The 18,529-nt window shown below is 41.1% G+C and overlaps 1 protein-coding gene across 4 annotated transcripts in view; it reads right to left on the bottom strand.

The window, feature by feature from the left end:
• CPEB4 (cytoplasmic polyadenylation element binding protein 4) overlaps positions 1–15,851 on the bottom strand; it is a 52,839-nt gene extending 36,988 nt beyond the window's left edge. Inside the window, exons 1-4 of one of the 4 annotated variants that reach the window (XM_053376625.1) lie at positions 15,361–15,848; positions 14,640–14,998; positions 12,944–14,095; positions 27–108 (exon numbers count right to left, since the gene is read on the bottom strand). In XM_053376625.1, coding sequence (XP_053232600.1) covers positions 27–108; positions 12,944–14,068 — 1,207 coding nt within the window. In that variant the 5' untranslated portion in view covers positions 14,069–14,095; positions 14,640–14,998; positions 15,361–15,848. Of the gene's footprint in view, positions 1–26; positions 109–12,943; positions 14,999–15,360 lie in introns of all 4 variants that reach the window. The other 3 variants (XM_053376627.1, XM_053376624.1, XM_053376626.1) reach the window with 3 other exon arrangements.
• Positions 15,852–18,529: the final 2,678 nt, after the last annotated feature.

The following is an 18,529-nucleotide window of genomic DNA, read 5'->3' as shown; positions in this document are numbered from 1 at the left end:
GCAGGAAAAGAGTAATCCAAGTTTACCTTTCAGTGAATCACTTTCAGCTCTCATTATGTCAATTAGCGAGTTCTCCAGTGAATGCATGTCAAAAGTTCTCGTGCGATCCTGCAAGTAAAACACAAATACCAGTTTAAAGAGAATGCTACTAAGAACTACCCAGAAACCTTTTTAAATCAGATTTTTTTAAAGCAGCAATTTAATAAAATACTCCAAATCAGCTTATATTGATTAGAGTAAAGCAAACTATTAATGATTTGGAGAACAGTTTGTAAGCACTGGAGGCTGCAGCATTTACTGAAGTTAAGTGGGTATACACCAGATCAGTCCCTTGGAGCACAATAATTTTGAAACAAAAGTACTGTTACTTCAAGTTAGGAAGTCAAGGTTATCTGAACCTAATTAAGAGGTACTCCTACCAAGAAACAAAATACTGTACAGAATATATAATGTCTGCATCATTTGAATAAATATTTTTCATATGTGGCATAAAAACTGCTTTAATGCAATTTAGTTTGATTTAATATTTGCATGCCACCTTTGCAACGAAGTTGAGCTCAAAATGGCTCACAATAACAAAGCATTAAAAACAAGTGAACAGCATTTTGATCAATACAATCATATCAAATACACAATAAGTAAGGCAAAATCAGTTCTACAAATAATGCAGTTCAAAACAACCTCATATTTTTAAAAAATCCAAAAATATTTTTTTTCAGTATTTAAGGCAAATCAAGACCTAGTGAAAAGCATTTCAGAATTCACTGTCACTAAATGATGACCTTAAATATGTTGTGTGTTTTAGACAACACTTTCTCTCATATAAAAAATCCCACTACTTTTAGGGATCTCCAATAGGCTACCTTTCCATGGATAATTAGATACGTGTACCCAAAATGGGGATTTTCCAATGTAGTATGGCAGCTCTGGAATACTTTTTTTGGGAGGCCTCCAAGGCTACATCATATGGTGTTAGCTGTCAACTGAACACTTGCTTATTTTAGAATACATTTTAGTTCTCAAGTCTCAACATGGATAGTTTTGCTGTCACTGTATGTAATTATATTGATATTTTGCATTGAATTTTTGCTGTGTGTTTTGTTAGGTTGTTGTAAACTACCTTAAGCACATTCAGGATGGAAATGGGGTTTAAATATCCAAAATATATTGAAGCAAATTTAAGACAGTCAAGAGCTACCACCAGTCCTGTTTGGAAAGTAGAATCACAATATGCGAATAATAAACAAAATAATAAAAATATAACCCTATCTGATGCAAGGCCATGTTTGCCAAATTTCATCAGCTTGACACGTCAAATGCCGATTTAAAACCACAGACTTCAAGCCTCAGTAAAAGTAGTTTCATAAAACAATTATATTTAGTTCTTTATGCAATTAGAGTAAAACATAACTAGTTATGCATTTCCAAACACTCATATTGATATAAACGAAGTGGTGAAATAGTCCAAGTGGGAAACATTCTCATTGAGCTAAATTTTTAGTCTCCTACATTTCTTATCTTTTTCTTTTATTTTTTTACTCTACTGATAGGATATATTGATGCTTGTATCCCCCCCACGTTATACAAAGGTATAAATAATTCTTTTTAAATCTGAAGCATTTTTAAATATTACAAACAACTTTTTATGACCATAATCTCAAAACCATCCTCTTAGCATTTAAAACCCAAAGAGCTCGTCGATTTACTTGAAATGCAGCAGTGCAGTACATAATGTCATTTGCTCTGTGCTATACAGTTATCAGTAGTTTCTGGTCAGATGCAGTTCAATAAAAACTGCAAGTCATGGAATTCTACTTACTTCAAATATTGGTATTCCACATTACCTAGTGTTCCAGATAACAAGAGTACACTGCATATGTTGAAATTCCATTCAGTGTCGTGAGACCAACATTGGAATTAACATAGATATTTAACTGAGGCACAATGACTTGCAGTGTAGACATTACCATGTTGTCATCTGTAACACACTTCCCAAGTATTTCTCACATACAATAGCCAAAACCATCACTTAGCACGTACTTTCATATTTCACTCTTGAGCGAAACAACAAATACCCAACTAAACAGAAAGTTCAACGTTGTGTCATCTGGAGGAGGTAGAGCACTCTGGAGGAGCCAGCCGCTGATGCTGCAAAGTGCAGCATGCATGACGTACATCACATGCATGCGACATGAAACCGGGCCCCCTCAACAATATCCAACAAATATTCAGAGGGGTGAAGACACCTCCCCCCCCCAAGTTGGCATGTCTGCTAAGATGTGCCCATTGTTTTATATTTCAAATTTCTCATTGTTGTTTTAATGGGTATAACATTAGTCCCAAGTAGTCTACTTAAACTCACCTACCTAAAAAATTAAAATAAAAAATGTTTCTGCCCTAAAGGAAACTATTGTGAACTTACTCTGGACATGGGATTAGCAACAAGGCTTTGTTTAACTATGCACACGAGCCCTGCTTGCAGTTCTTTGCTCCCTAACATTGAGGTCAAGCTGTAATTTTCCAAAGTCAGTAGAGACATGCCAAGTTAAATACCAGCTCATCTCTTACACCCATTTTCAAGAGGCCAGGTAAGTAATAAAAGCATGGCAATCCAACAGTAGAATTATATTTTTAAAATATAATTCTCCATCAAAACTTGCTTTACTCCCCAACAAGGGAAAAGATGAAAAGTAAATTGTTAAGTCAATGCTTGAAGCAACAGACCTTGTTGATGCTGAGCTTTGCTAGTATACACAGTTTTCGAGTTTAAAATGCATATCCTTCTCAATTTCTTACCATCTTATTTCCTTACTGTCTCCCTAGGATCAGGTGAAAATGAGAAAGGTCTATGTATCTGCACACTGATGACTATATAGCCCAGATCTCAAAACTGGAGATTTCCAGCTTCAGCTTCAACTGTGTCCGTTCACCCAGAGTTTTTATGTAGATGCTTAAGCAGAACAAGAAAAGAACCCTGCAGGCGACTCGCCACAGGGAGAAACAGTAGCTGCCCCAGCATCATTTTCTGAGCCCTGTCTCAGAAGGAATAAGCAGAGCCTACTTAACAGTGCACCCAAGCCCTACCCCCTTGGTCAATGGTACTGATTGTGACTGAAAAGTCCAGACAGGAACACAGTCCACCTTCCATCTTCTGATGTAAATAATCCACAAAAGTGATAAAGGCTGTTTCCAGTCCCAAAGCAGGCTGAAACCTCAGATTGAAATAGCTTACCTTAAAGTAATAAGAATTTATCTTATTTTATATGCACATTCTTTTGCTCTCATCTCATAGAAACAACTTTCAGAAGTAATACAATATTTCAGGTTATCTAGAGAGATTAACTTGTGTTTTGCAAGTTAATCACTGGGCCCTTTATGGGCAAGTTCAATGATGCCAAAGTTTTTTTTAAAGCTATAGAAGAAACATGCACACAGGACAATATACTGCAATTGCATATAAGGAAAGTTTTGGGAAAGTCCAATGGTGAATAGAGCTAAACATATTTTTAGCATTACAGGATCCTAACAGACCTAGAAGGAGGTCATTCCCTTTAGATATGTTCATACTTAAAAGTAAATTCATAGCTGGAAAGCAAGCCAATGGAACATCAACGCTTATATTCCCATTAGAGAAGATAATGTGGCTTACTGTACAATTTTGGACTTTGACTAGATTGTGATCAGCATGTTCTAAAGTCAGAAAGAAGGAACAGAAGGAAGTCAAAAACTTGTGAAAAATAGAGGAGAGCTCTATTGGTCCCTAATACCTGTCACTCAAATGGAGGAGCCTACACAGGTTCCATCTTCTCAACCAGGAAATATAACCTTAGGTCACCCATGGTAAAAAAAAAAATGCAACAAGTTATCTCACAAAACAACAAAGAGAGACTATAAAAGCATGGTCCACATTCCAAGGCAATGCATAATTTTTAAGAACATTTTTAAAATGCTCATTTTCCATTTTAGTTAGAACGCTACTTACTCTTATCATATATGCTAAGTACAGTGGAGCACTCATGGGTTCTGCTGTGGGTCAGCAGAGCTCATGGCTGAGACAGACATTATCCTCCCATTTAATATAAGCAGGGTACTGACAATACTATTCAAACTGACAGCACTTGCAAGTTTCTGCACCAGCCAAAACTCACGCGATTGAGCAAAAAAATACCTATTTAATTTTGAACATCAAACATTAGAACAGAACATTAAGGAAAGGTTTGGAGCTCTTTGGAATTAGTCATCCAGTTGTCATAATTAATGAGTTGTGAGCATCAAGTAGGTGTGATGCCAGTTTTAGACCTGCCACATCTTGCAACAGTATCTGCATTCATGTATCAAGAAAAGTTATGAAGACATTCAAGTCACTGTGTAAAAACACAGGGAGATCCAGGAAAGCATAGCTTTGACAAGTGAGCATTTCTTACATCCTGTTTCAGCAGACATATACTTAAAAACCAATGAGAGTCTGACCATTCTTAGGAGATACAAGAAATTCCTATGAGATGAACTCAGCAGGCTTTCACCAAACCTAACTTACATATGGATACAATGACTGGGTAAGAAGATAGGTGCTGTGCAGGTTCACTCTACATGACTTACAGGAACTAATGTCTATTTTTACAGACTTTTGACTTCACACTGCTCCTTCTTATTTAATTTAAAGCACATAATCTCATCATATTCTGAACTATTCTGCCACCTCCCACCTCTAAGAAGATCTCAACCTATTTTCTTTTCTTGTCAAAGGGAGGCTGACATGTCTATAGTTACTGGTATTCTTCCATAACAATTTCTTAATATTCTGTATAGACAGATCACTTCACATCTTTCCAGGAGGATTCTTCATATTTAATCAATTCTTCATATTTAATCAATTAAGCTGCTATATGCACAGTTCTGAAATAAAACATGCATTATGGCCAAGAAGAAATAGAATACAGTATGTCCCTGCTACCCAATTCAAGAAAAGTTGCTTCACACTTGCAAAGGATGGGTCCATCCATATGCAGAGTGGGTGGTCATGCTTTCTGCTAGTTAAGAAGGAGTATGTCTGAAGACATCTGATAGGCATGCAACTAGGAGCCTAAAGCCTTGTCCACACTTCCACTTGTCCCATGCCCAGCTCAGAAAATGATTTGTGCTTTGGCAAAACCATGCTTAATCATGTTTCACTAGAGGTACAAGTAAGGACTAATAATAATAAAAAAAAATCAACCACTAAGGGTACAAAGAAGAAACCAAGAATCAACCCCAACTCTTAAACAGAAGTAGGTTTTCATTTTGGGAGTAGTTTCCCCCACTGCAACATGCAGTTAAAAGGAGATGTGCAAGTCAGGTGCAATTCTACTTTCTGTCTCATGTTTTAACAGTCAAAAACAAAATCCATTTATCTCTGTGAAGCAAATGTTTGCTTCATTGCGGGAGGGGTGCTCAGGGGTAGGGCACCAATTTTTTTAACCCTAGGAGAGCTGCTGCTAGCTGGAGTAGATAGGGCTTAATATGCCAATGCAGAGCTTCGTGTGTTCATTCTGAAGTGGTACAGTACAAGAGGACTACCATACAACATGGCTCTTACTTCTTTTTCTATATAATAGGAACAGTGTGCTCTTGCCCAGGTCCCCTGGAAATTGAGCCACTTTTCTCCAGCCAAAGGACAATTTCTTCTGGGGTTGTTTGTATTCTGGTGTGGATGGGGAAGTACAAAAACAGATGCAATGTTTGTCAAGTATGAGGAGTGGTTGCATAGCTTCCCTTTAAAATAAACACAAATTGGCTCTATTGGGGGGAATGAAAACAATGGCCATTGCCCTCCGCCAATATCCCATTGGACACCACATCAAGTCACTGTGCTAACCTCAAAATACCTATATGAATGAATTAATCAAGTCTGATGACTATATGGGCATAATAAATAAGTAAACAGATGACCAGCAGCACAATAAAGCATGAGCACTTGTGCTTATTTACCGCAGTTTGCTATAATGTATCTGTAGTTTTACTTTAACAGGTGGTTCAAAGGATACTGAATTGGAAAGTCTACAAAGAACAAGCAAGTAATTGTGCTAATAAGAGCCTGACTAATAAAGATTACATTACTAAATAACTGCTTTCTACCACTAAAGAATAGAAGGCTGTCAACCGATAAGGAAATAGCAGCTGTTTCTCAGAGACATACCAGTATCATCATGCATTTTGTACATTTAGTCAAGATGCAAGACACTTCTAAGTAATTAATTAAACCTCACGTTTTAAAAAAGATTTTTGTAAAACTAAACACTGATGGTAGTAATCATCAGATATTTGCTTAATATACACTAAAGGATGTCAGTTAATATTCTGCACTGTGCTATAACTTCATTTGAAAGAGAAAAGAATGGTTGGTGTCTTTCCTCAAGGTTGAAATCATTTTGAAACATGTGCCATTGCTTATCAGCCTCCAAAAGGACAAGGGGACATATTTTAATGCAGAGATTGCACAACTGAGCCAAATTTGCAGGAGTTCTTGCTCCACACACTGGTACCAATCCATAACTTCCATTTTAAAATTATGTGGATGTGCGCACCATGTGCATACACACACACACACCAGCTTGAATCATACTTCAGATGACAGAAAGGCTCTCTTTAAAAGAGAAAAAACCTGAAAGCACTATTAAAGACTGCATACTCCTGAGGTTTGCCGCATACAGAGCATGCATTGTGATACTCTTGAACATATTAGAAATAAGAGTCACAAATAATTATGACACATCTCTGCTTTCAAGAAGCTTTGGTGCAAACACAACTTTAGAACTTCAGCAATTTTTCCTGCAGCAGGCAGTGAAATCTTGTTCTGGATTCAGGCAGAGTGCTTGCACTTTCAAAACTAAACCTGTCATCATCTGTGTTCCACAAGCACAGCAATACTTAAAATGGGAGATCCCTTCCAGTGCTCATTTGATGGGAGGGTTGGGCGGCCCTTAATGAAATCCACAGGCTCTACTCTCTGAATCTCTCCACTTTTAGCCAAATAGACAAATAACGTCTCCAAAAGTTTTTAAAAATAGTCACTATTAAGATGTCACATATGGTAAGGATTCTGGACCCCTGTAATTCAAGAAGTGGCACTAGGTTCTGCAGTTGTATAAAAATTCAGTGGTGCAAGAACATAAAATTATGACATCTACTTTTTGTGTAACCCCTTGCACCATATGGCGTCCCTATGCTTGTACGATTTCATTCTACTCTTACTAGGTAGAACATGCATACACACAGACTAAGGGTCACGATGTGTCACAGTTTGCACCCATATCACCTGATAGTTACTGCTGAATGTTTCTATATTGTGTTTCCCAGGGTGAGGCAATCTAATCCATAAATTGCCAACATGAATGCCAAACACTGTAGAATCAAAAGCCTGTCTGGGTGTGACAAACTTGCTTGTAGCAAAGGCTGTGGTGTGTCTTTTAAAGTGAGAGTTCTTTGAAGATTAAGGCTTCAGTAACAATGTTTGCTGATGATGTAAGCAATTTAATTGAAGCATTGTTTAAAGAATAAGCATATGTTAACTCATCATATTTTATGCACTGCTCCTGTACATATAAACACACCTGAATTTAAAAACAAGTCTTGGGTTTCTGAAACTTATCTAAAAACTATTATTTAAATAATCCTTATCACCTAAGAGGTATCCTAGATAAGTGGTTCTTCCTCACTCATGTCTACCACTCTGAAAAATGCAGGAAAAGGAGAGGAGCAAAAGGAATATAAATATTTCGTTTTACAGAGCAGAAAGACTGCTTCAGCCCCTCTCGCCATGGTTGGTACATTGTCTTTACCATTATGTTCTACCTTCCTTCTACAGCTCTTTCAATGACATGATTTTAAATAGAGGTTCTTAAATGCACTGAAGTTTTGGCTATATTAAAGAAGGGGAAAAAAATATTGCAAAAGCCTTTATTGCTTAAGCAAAAACCGTCTAACTCTTGCTGAACAACTTTTGAGTTTTATGAGTTGGAGTGACTTGTACATGTTCTCCCAGACTGGTTCTAGGTAAATCTTGCACATGTATAGCCAGTTGCGGTTTTTTTTTTTTTTTTTAATGCACTGAATCCAATTTGGGCCTGTTTGGGAAGTGCAGAAAACAAATGCTGTCCCCTGTTGTCCTCCTAGCTCCTTGCTGTCCATCAGAGTAACTGGTTTATTTACATGAATATGAGAATCATTCCAAAACTTCCTTATAAAGGCCACTTGAAAACCCTGATGCCAGGAAGTGATTCAAGGATAGGAAAATTAAGAACAAATGAGATAAAAATTCTAAATCTGTTTTCACAACTCTTGATTCAAATTATGAGATTTTATCATATAGTCACAGCAGGAGAAAACCATCAACACTTTGCTAGCTGTTGAGAAACCACTTGTGTGAAAGCAGCCCTACAGATTTTAGTGGAGTTACCCAGGGAAAAGATCAGAATCTGAACTTTTGTTTGAAATGTCTTAACAGCAAGAAGTCTATGAGTATGTTTAACAGATGTATTTTCAGTTAATAGATTCAAGATATTTCAATAATCTGCTCTAATGTAAGCCAAGTATATAGAATTGCATTCTTTTTATCATCAATAATATATCTTCCTATCTCAACCTTAACTTTCTTTATTGCTAAACAGGCAAGGTGTCCCACTTTTATGAAGAAGTACACAGAAGAAAATCTTTGTAAACATGAGGGCAGAGCAACAGCAAAAAGCAGTTGCTATGACCAAGTCTATTATACTGCTGACTTCAAACAGTGACACAATGGAAAATAAGACAATGAGATCTTTAAAAGACAATAAGACACCAGGAGTGCAATCTTATACTCAGAAATAAGCTCCACTTAGTTCAGTGGAACATCCACAAAAATAACGCATCATTGCCAACTTTCTCCTCAGATGTCCAAATAGTTGCCTTATTGTGCAAGATAAAATTCTATTTAAAAATAACTTATTATTCTTCAATGAATAATAAGCTAACACTACACTCACAGGATTTTAAAAAGGTTTTAAATCAATGTGAAAATTAAATTAATCTTTAGTTGAATCACTCAGCCTCCATTTTCTGCTAAATGGTATGATCTTGTGTGCCTTTCTTAAAAAAGGAAATATCGCAAAGAGATGGCATGTAGTATTATATTATTAATAATATCCTGCTTTCTCACATAGTTTATCTAGCATTTTCAAATGTTCAAAGTGCTTTGCATACATTTTCTCAGTAAAAGTATATTGCATTGACAGCTGCATTGTATTTTGAGAATTACAAGCAGGTCATATTACAGAATCTAGTCAACATTATTCTGGCCAGGACATTATTTCTACAACCATAATGATGTTTTTGCTTTTACAGCATGCTTACAAACAAATACGGAGCGATCACTTACCTTTCTGTCTATTATCCACCACTGTGTTTTTGCAAGACCAGGCTCCAGCATTTGAAGCAGGCCTAACAACGTAAATAATCTCCCATTGCCACAAGTAATCTCCCATTCTACCAGGCCAGAAATACTATGCACTGGCATGTCAAATGCATGCATACCCTTTATAGTTTAAAAGACTACTGGCAAAAGGGAGAGTGAGCCACATGCACTCACTCTATTGCTCCCTGCTGCATTTCTGGATTCAAACTGCACTGCAGGTTACACTGGCTCTGTGTGCAGCTTTCTTCTCCCTTTGTGTCTTTAGAGACCAGAACTAAGATAACAGTGAGCCACAAGCACAGCTCATATTGCTCTGTGTTGTATTTTTTGGTTGAGAAACCACAGAAGGACAATTCACACTATTATACAGACCTTTAACCACCACCATGTGGGCAGACAGACAAACAGGAAAGCCAGCCCATCCACGTCCAGCTACTACCCGCCCCCCCCCCGGCCTGCATATCTATTCATTAGGGCAGAATTGGTACTGGCTACAGCTGAGAAATAACCTGCTTTAAAGTGTCTGGGCACATTTATTTGCAACCCGGGTCTATAGGTCTGCTTCAGTTGAAGCAGACCAAACGTTGCTTTACACTGCTGCAGACATAATGGCGTCCTACCCTAATAAGATGGCACTAGGGATATCCTCGATATCCAACCAGGGATATCCCCAAGAATCATAATTAGTTGCATACATTGTATGAGCTTTCACACTTCCAGGAATCCCTCCTAAGTTCAAAAATGCTGCATTGTGGAACTGGTTGTGTTCCGATCTCCTCCCCAGCAGCACAGTACGGGAACTCTCATACAGCAATGCAGCATCCCATCCAGGAAAACAGTGATGCAGCAATGCCAACAGCTGTTACTAGGGGCAGGACTGGATTATGTCACCGGACATACATTTTGGCATCACATTAATATCAACAGTCAAGCACTTGGTCCTTATGTACTGCTATACTGTTCAAGGTGGGTAGAATTTGATTTGTTCTCAAGTGCCCTTAAAGCATCAAATCCTTATTCCTAATTTGTGACAGAAGAATTTAGGCCTATGTGCTTATAATTAAGAGACCCGAGTCTAACACTCTGACCACTGGACTATTATCCAGAGTGCATGTTAACAGCCAGTTACCATCCTCCTGTTTACAGTACCCTAGATTTATACATAATGTCATGATGAACTGCAGCATAGGTGAATATATATAATTAAACTACGTTCCTGTAAAATATCTACATAAACATTAAAGCCAACATCCTTCAGAAAGAAAGCCAGCTCTGTACTTCTAACAGAGGCTCTTTCGCTATAAGAGAAAATCCCTCAAGGATATGGATTTTGTATTTCAAAAGGCATTCAGATGAGACTAAAAAGAGATTCTGCACTTATTATATTTATATAAACATTGCAAAACCCCTCTTTATAGAAGAGCCGACTTATATTAGGAAGCTACTTGTGTATGGATATATTAAAATAGCAAGAGGTCACCCAGTGAATGGGTTAGTCACGATCAAGTAACACTGCCATCTATTTAAGCCATTTTGTTATAGCTGCCAAGATAGTTTGTGTGTAGTGATACTAAACATGGGCCCAAGAAGATTCTGGCAATTATAGGTCCAGAGACAGCCCTGATTTGATGTATTTAGGGCCTTTCATTTATGTAAAGCTTTGCAAACACACTTTATATTGCACATTTTGTTTTGAATTGCGTATACCTTGCATGCTTACTTGAACAAGGAGGGTCAACTCATTTATTTTTTAGTTATTTGTGCAAAGAAAAAAAGCATTATGGATTTTATACTAGAAAAGGTAAATGTCCAAGATTATATTAAAATTCATAAGAGGATTTGCTTGAGTGCTAGGTTCTTCTTTTGAAGTCCTGCTCTTGTCTTGCTCATCACAGAACTCAAGCAGTGCCAAACTGGAAACCATTTCATTAAAATACCTTTCTTTTGCTAGGCACAAGAAAACATCAGACTTGGTCTTGCCATGGCCTTCTATTTACTGCTTAAGTAAACAGACAACAACCTACTGCCACAAATTATTTTTGACCACAATACAATATAAGAAAAGCATGTGTCAAGATACAGACCATAGCCCCAAGAGCAGCAACCCAAAAATGGTGTGCCAGTACACCAACAGAAAATTTCCAGCTCTGACATTCATAGATTTGAGGCCTTAACTACAGGAGTAAGGACACGGTCTTATTCTGTCACAGTGTAGCTACGTTGTCACAGTACAGAATGAATTAAACAGGAAGTCAGAGCTTGCTGCAGTGACAGTGCTAGTGCTAATGGTTTCCAAGGTTAAATTTGGTCTTCTACACGAACCTTTTATACACTTCCAGTCTGAAAAATTATTTCAAGACTTCTGGCTATACAGCATGAACTAAAAAGTCTCATTAATGATAGTACTTTTACCAGAGAACTGCATGCAAGAGAATACAAGAACTTCCACTTCTCTGTGCAGTATAACTAGATTATAAAATATATTTAGATCTTTAAGACTGTATTTAAGTCAAGTATAGGTTTCTTCTGATCTACCGGTTTTCCTATCACAAATTACAACAAAACTAGGTCACACCATGTTTTTTGCTTATACCATGCCTAGAAATGCAACAAAAATTTTGCAATCTTTGCTTTTTCACATACTACCCATGAATCCTTAGGTTTCAAAATCCTCTTTATAAAAAAAATTAAACCCACCAAGCTTAATCACAAATTCCAAAATAAAAAATAAAATTGCCATTGTCCAGATTTTCACTGATTACATAGCTGGCTGTTTTTAATAGTAATTAACCTTCAGAAACTGGAGACAAATTCCCAATACATTTTAAGCACACAGCCTCTTTCCTGATAACATATGGCCTCATTTGAACAGCATAGGCCAATGTCTGAAGCGAGTCTATATCTATTTTTAGTAATGACTTATAATCTACCAAAATCTATTGCCCTTGCTGGAGGAGATCAGCTCAACATTTTGTAAGAAAACTGTAAATCCCAGTGGACTATTTTTTTTTTTAACAGATGCATTCCTATTGAACGGAGAAATTTCACAAAGCCATAGGCATATTTTCCGATAGTCCAGTTTTAGGATCCAGTACTTGTGTACTGAAAACATAATGCTATTGCCATATGGTAAAAAGGGGGGGGGGATTCCATTTCAGCTGCTCAGTTTTTTTAGGACTTATCCACCCCACAAAAGAATTATTTCAATAATCACTCTTGCAACTGTTTTATTGATCAGGTGCATTAACTTGACAGCAAACTACCTATATAACAGATGCACTCTTAGGCTATAGTTACTTCTCTGACAAACACTATACGGAACATTCATGATTCAGAGATGAGCAATCGTGAAGCCTGAAATGTCAAAGGATAAACTATATACAAGAGGTGTATTTTTAAAATTAAGTCCTCAGCTCTAATAATAGAAACCATGCAAAAACAACAGAGTCTTGCTATTTCTGCAACCATTTAACACATTTATGAATAATCTATTTAGTATTAGTAGAATAATCTCACCTGAAAGGGAAAGATATTGTCAGCTCTGTTCAAACTGTCTTCCATCCAAGATTTTGGAGCAAAAGCGGAGCTGGGCCGTGCATACTTCTGCAACTGGATATGATTACTTGGGAAATTCTTCTTCAGGGGTGAGATGGAGTTCAGGGGTGTGATTCCTCCATTCAGTCCCCTGCGGTGGTCTCGCCCTTGGGACCCTCCCCACCCACCATATCCACCACCGCCACCGGGACTCCATGAAGAAGACGGTGTAGGTGATGGGCTTTGGTAGCTGCTCCATGGAGAAGGTGGTTTGTTAAGATTATTAGCAAGATGAGGCAGTTGATTAAAAGCAGCATTTCTATGCGTAAATGGAGGTGGATGAGGGCTTGCAGGAGACCTTCTCTGTTGTTGATGCTGATTGTGATGATGCTGAAAATGGGGGTGATGAGGGTGGTGTTGAGAGAGGGGTCCAATCTGAGGGGAAAAACTACCCCCAAAGCCAGGACTGACATGATGTGGAAAATTCTGAAACAGCAGAGCACCATTATTAGCTGAAGCGGGAGGAACCCCTCCCTGATGGAAGAAACTCGCATCTTCATTGATTATTGTTGAAGAAGAAGGAGCTATAGCTGCTGACCAGTTACTGAAACCAGTCAGAGAAGATGCTGTAGATGTCAAGGGCTGGCTTGAAGTACCCAGCCCTGTAGCCTCTTGATAATCAAATCCTGTTAACACTGGCGATTCTATTCTTATTTTCTCCTTCCCATTGCCGTTCTCGGAAGAATTATCCCCCTGGTTTTCTTCAGATTTAGATTTCTCTGATTCAGGCAGCATGCCTGCTTCCTGACTTTGACTAGGGGAAAGCTGCTGTTTTTCTAGGGAGTCTTGCTTTTCCTGTTGCTGAGTTTTAGATTTTTCAGACCCCAGAATCTCATCCTGAATGTTATGGGCAGCTGGAGCAGGAAAGAGCCAAGCTGACCCAGCACTACTGCCATTGGCAGCTGTGTTATTTATAAAAGCAGCGGGGCTGGGGGTTGCATTTTGATGGTGGTGCGGAGGCTGCAGATGTGGATGAAATCTGACTGGAAAAGCTGACTTATTCCCGGTGTTGTTTTGCACTAACACGCCAAACCCGTAATCCCCCATTTATTTTATTTAGGATTTTAATTCCGCCTGGAAAGAAAAAACAAAACAAAACTTTAAAATGTTTTTGTTCTTCTACTAAAGCAAGATAATTGAAAATTACTACAGATCTTTCACCTCCCCCTTCTTTCCCACCTACCCACTTGAGATATCTGATTTGGATATTATTCCTGGAATCTTATTAATGAGATCACTTAAAATATTGACATGGATAGACTTGTGTTCACTTCCTTCAAATATCCAGAAGGAATAGAAAGTAAATCTTTGGTTAACAAAATAATAGGTTTCCTTTTTTTCTAAAAGGAAATGCACAAGAATGGAGTGGGGATGAAAGAAAGCTCCTGGGAATTCTTTTTTAAAAAGATTTTTAAAAAACTTTTTTGCCTTAACAGCCGCTTCAACCTGCCCATGTACACATTAATGGAAACAATACCATGACATCTGGTGCTCCTCACTCCTTCACAGCTCCAAAAATATATTTAAATCTGGAATAATTTAATAAATTCTATATAATCTAATATATATCTGTGTTCTATTCTAACAGTCTTTGCTGCTAAAAATCTGAAATTTTTACCTCAAGATTTCAATGGTGGAGCAAGTTGTACAGGAGAGCTTTCCCCACCCCCCCAACCTGTGCTGCTACTGCCTTTGCCTTGTAGGACTATATGTATAATATGCTCTATGCGGATGCCCTTCTGACAAGTCCTTTCCATATAAAGCAGGGGAGGGTGCGAGGATTTGTTCCTGTTTTAATCTCTAGATATCTGCATTCACTGCGTGTTGTGTGTATGTGTACGGACTGAGTTGTGCAGGAGGAGGGTGGATTCTTGTTGTTGCTGCCGCTGGTTGGGTGGGTTCCTGGTTGCTGCTTTTCCGAGCTCGCTTCCTATTATGATCCGATATTTGTGTGTCCTTCAGATGAATCCTGGCTGCCTGCAGAGGAAAATTTTCACCTCAGAAAAATCAGCAGTCAAGTGTTTGGAGGGGGGACGGGGGTTGAAATAAGTATATCTGGCGAGCAGAGTTTAGGCATTTTAAAGCCATCAGCAGAATAATTTATTGTGCGACAGCGGGGGGGGGGGGGAGATCGGGCTCAGATCCTTGGACTGAGAATATTTAGAAAGCGGGGGGTGGGGTGGGGAGGGTTGGAGAGAAGAGAGACGAACCTCTTTCGAAGGTGGGGGAAGGTGAGGAGGAAAATATAGGGCTGATGCCGCCCTTGCTCCCTCAGAAGGGGGGGGGGAGAATGAAAGAGAGCAGGGATTTCACCCCCACCCCCGCAGAAGGACTTTTACCTCAGGAGGGGCGCAGTCTCCGGCGGGGAGGGGATGGCGTTGGCGGGGGGCCGGGCTCCTCTCTCCCCCATGGGAGCCGGTTTCTCAAGGGAGGGAGGGTCACGAGGATCGCTGGGTGGCGAAAGAGCAGGGAGGGGCGATATCAAGCCTGGCTCCGGAGGGTGGAGGAGGAGGCGGCGAGGGAGGCGGCGGTGGCGGTGGCGGCTCCCAGGGGTCCTGCCTTTCCTCCCGCTGCTGATGCTCCGGGGCTGCGGCGGCTGCTGCTGAGGCTGCGGCTGCTTCTCCTCCGCCTCGGCTCCTCCCGGCGTCGTTCTTTTCCCCTCATGTAACACAACTGTTTCTCGGGCGGGAGGACCGGGGGGGGGCTCCTGTTTAGTCACGAGGCGCTGGGCTACTCTGTCGATCCGCCGGTTCGCCACTCCGGCCCGGCCGCCTCAGCCGCCGCCGCCGCCACCGTCGTCGTCGTCGTCTCCACAGGACCGAGCCTCCGATCGAAATGACAACCAGCTGGAGACAGGCAGCGCGGCACTTCCGGTTCAGAGAAGCCACGCCTCTCCCCCCCCCGTCTCTCCCTCTCTCTCCCTTCTCTGGCAGCGGCCACGCCCCTCCCTCTCCTCCTCAGCAGCTAGGCCGCCTCTCCCTAAGCCAAAAGAGGGACTGCGGGAGTCGGCAGCCCTTTTGGATGAGGGCAGAAATTGTTCGGCGCAGCGGCCATCTTTGTTTTGGGCAGTTTTCTTTTCCTCAGAGCGAACCAAGGCGGACATGTTGGTTTAGGTCGGGGAAACTCCCGTGACAGGTGAAATTATAGTTGGCCTCGCTTAAACAGCCATTTTTGAATATGGCAGATGTTAAGGTTTTATCATTGGTTAAAGGGCTCACTGAAGATTGGCTTGTTTTATGTGCTGGAAATTAAAGCTGCATCACACACACATATATGCATTTATATATCTTTATGTATGTATTAAGTATGTGTGTGAAAGAGAAAGAGACAGGTGCAGGTTTAATTTCCAGCACATATAGATGCAGAGTTTTTATTCGAATAGGTCGCTTAAATATATATAGGCGACCACGTATTCGAAGAAGAACTCTGCATCGAAGTTAAGAGAGAGGTTGACCCTAGTTTAAGTCGTGAGACAGGTAGAAAATGCTCTTTTTAAGGCTTTTTTAAAGAACAGTTTTCATTTCAGGTCACCCCACAGGAGCATGTTGTACGTTTCGCCTTCCATGACAGTTCATGTTTCTCCTTCGGCCTTTGCTCGAGGCAATGAGGAAGTTTAAACTGCAAGGATCTTGAGAATACCTCGATAAAAACCATTTTGCTGGAAATACTAAGCTTCCTCTCCTGCGGGGACTTTGGGGAGAGTGCAGAAAGGGTGAAGAAGAAAAGACTCGTTGGGGGGAGAGACTGTCGATCTCTTCCAGGTGCCAATTTTTACTGCAAGAAGGTGCAAACCAAATGAGACAGAAAGGATTTGGCTAAGCACCAGTGAGCGCTCTGTGAACCCACAGAACAGGCCAGACCCAACTACGTCCTTATGGATGTTGCATCAACAGAAAACCAAAGGGCACCTCCTTTGCTGTGTGGGTGTGTTTGGTCCCACTTGGTGATAACCGTACTTTTCAGCTAACCAAACATTCCCTTATGGACCGACCTCTCATGCCCCCCGCATGTCTCCGCAACACGAAAAGGCACATGTTTACACATACGTACCAAAGACGGAAATCGCCGTTGGCAGCTTAACAATTTACTTATAAATCCTATCCAGGGTTAACGCCTCTCTGTGCTGTCGCTGAAAAGACGGCTTGAAACTTGCGAGGGCCAGGGTTCCTTTAAATGCCAGCACGCCTTTGTCGGTGCGTTAGGGTGATCAAAGATTAGCCATGGCGACGGGCGGCATGACTTTCAAACTTATACGTGGCTCTTGCCACCCGCAGGGCCGGGCTGCGCCCTCCTCGCCGGATCTGGCAGAAAACCCAGGCTGCTTCTGCCCCTGAGCGCATCTGCAGCGTCGGCAACCCCGGATGCAAGCAGGAAGGCGGCGGGGCTGGGATCCGCAAAAGGGAGCCGGGAGAGAGCGCCCACCACTAGGCTGGGGTTGCAAGATGGGGAGGGCGAGAGGCAGCCTGAAGGTGGCAGGAAGAGGAGACGAGGGCCGTCTGTTTGGGGGTACAAGCCTTGCCACTGCTCCAAACCCCTCGGAGGAGCTGGAGGGCAATGCTACCTTGTCGTTAGGAAAGCTAGCGGGAGAAACTCTCCTTCTGACCCGAAAGAAAGGAGGAAGCAGGAACGGAAAGGACGGGGGAAGGGGGAGGGAAGAGACCCTTGAAAGGGCAGTTCGTGCCTTACCTACTGGCTCTTGCGAAAGAGACCAGTGGGACCGAGGAGGTGGCGGGGGAGCATGGCCTCCGTGGCAAGCCCCTCCGAGGGTTGCCGGGAGACACACCTGCTAGCCCAGAGAGAGGAGGAGCCGGCTCCTGGCAGCCCTCGGGGCAGGGAGTGAGGGACCGATCTCAGCCAAGGCACCATCTGCTCGGAAGAAGAGAGTAGGGACCCCTCCTAGTGCAGACAGCTAAGGTGAGGGAGGGGGGGTGGCTCACCAAGGGAAGCCATCGGGGGAATGTAAAGGGGGCAAAAACACATTTGACTAAGGCATCGCTAGCCAGTGCTTCTGTTGAGTGAGGTGCATGGATGGATCCCCCTGACCCGATCACAAGGACGAAGTATGTCGTTGTCACTCAAGGGAGGTTGAGTGCAAAGAAATGTGACTTTACACGCTACCTCTGACTGCATGGACAGTAATCCTAGCCTTAAGAGAAATTAGAAACGTCTTCAATGATGAGCATTTAGTAGGCCACAAGGAAGCTGTCACCCCTGGGCATAGTGAAGGGTGGGCAAGGTGGGCAGCGCCCCCCCATAAAGTAAATAAATAAAAATGCTTAACTAACTGACCAAACACATCAAAGATAGCTCAGTTCTGCCCCCCAAAACATTGATCCTCCCTCCCCCCATAAATCCTGGCTATGCCATGCCAGTGCTGTCACCCTGATTATAATGACAAAAATATAAACGTTGAGAGCAGGGATCTCCCCTTTGCACTGCATAAACAAAGTGGAGCATTTAAGGTTGCAGTTCTAAGGGCAGCAGGGACTTTAAGTGGTATAATTTATG

Source organism: Podarcis raffonei, chromosome 2 (genome assembly GCF_027172205.1).
Source record: "Podarcis raffonei isolate rPodRaf1 chromosome 2, rPodRaf1.pri, whole genome shotgun sequence".
In the NCBI taxonomy this organism is placed as follows: domain Eukaryota; kingdom Metazoa; phylum Chordata; class Lepidosauria; order Squamata; family Lacertidae; genus Podarcis; species Podarcis raffonei.
The sequence above is the reverse complement of the archived record's forward strand: the minus strand, read 5'-3'. Positions and strand labels throughout refer to the sequence as shown.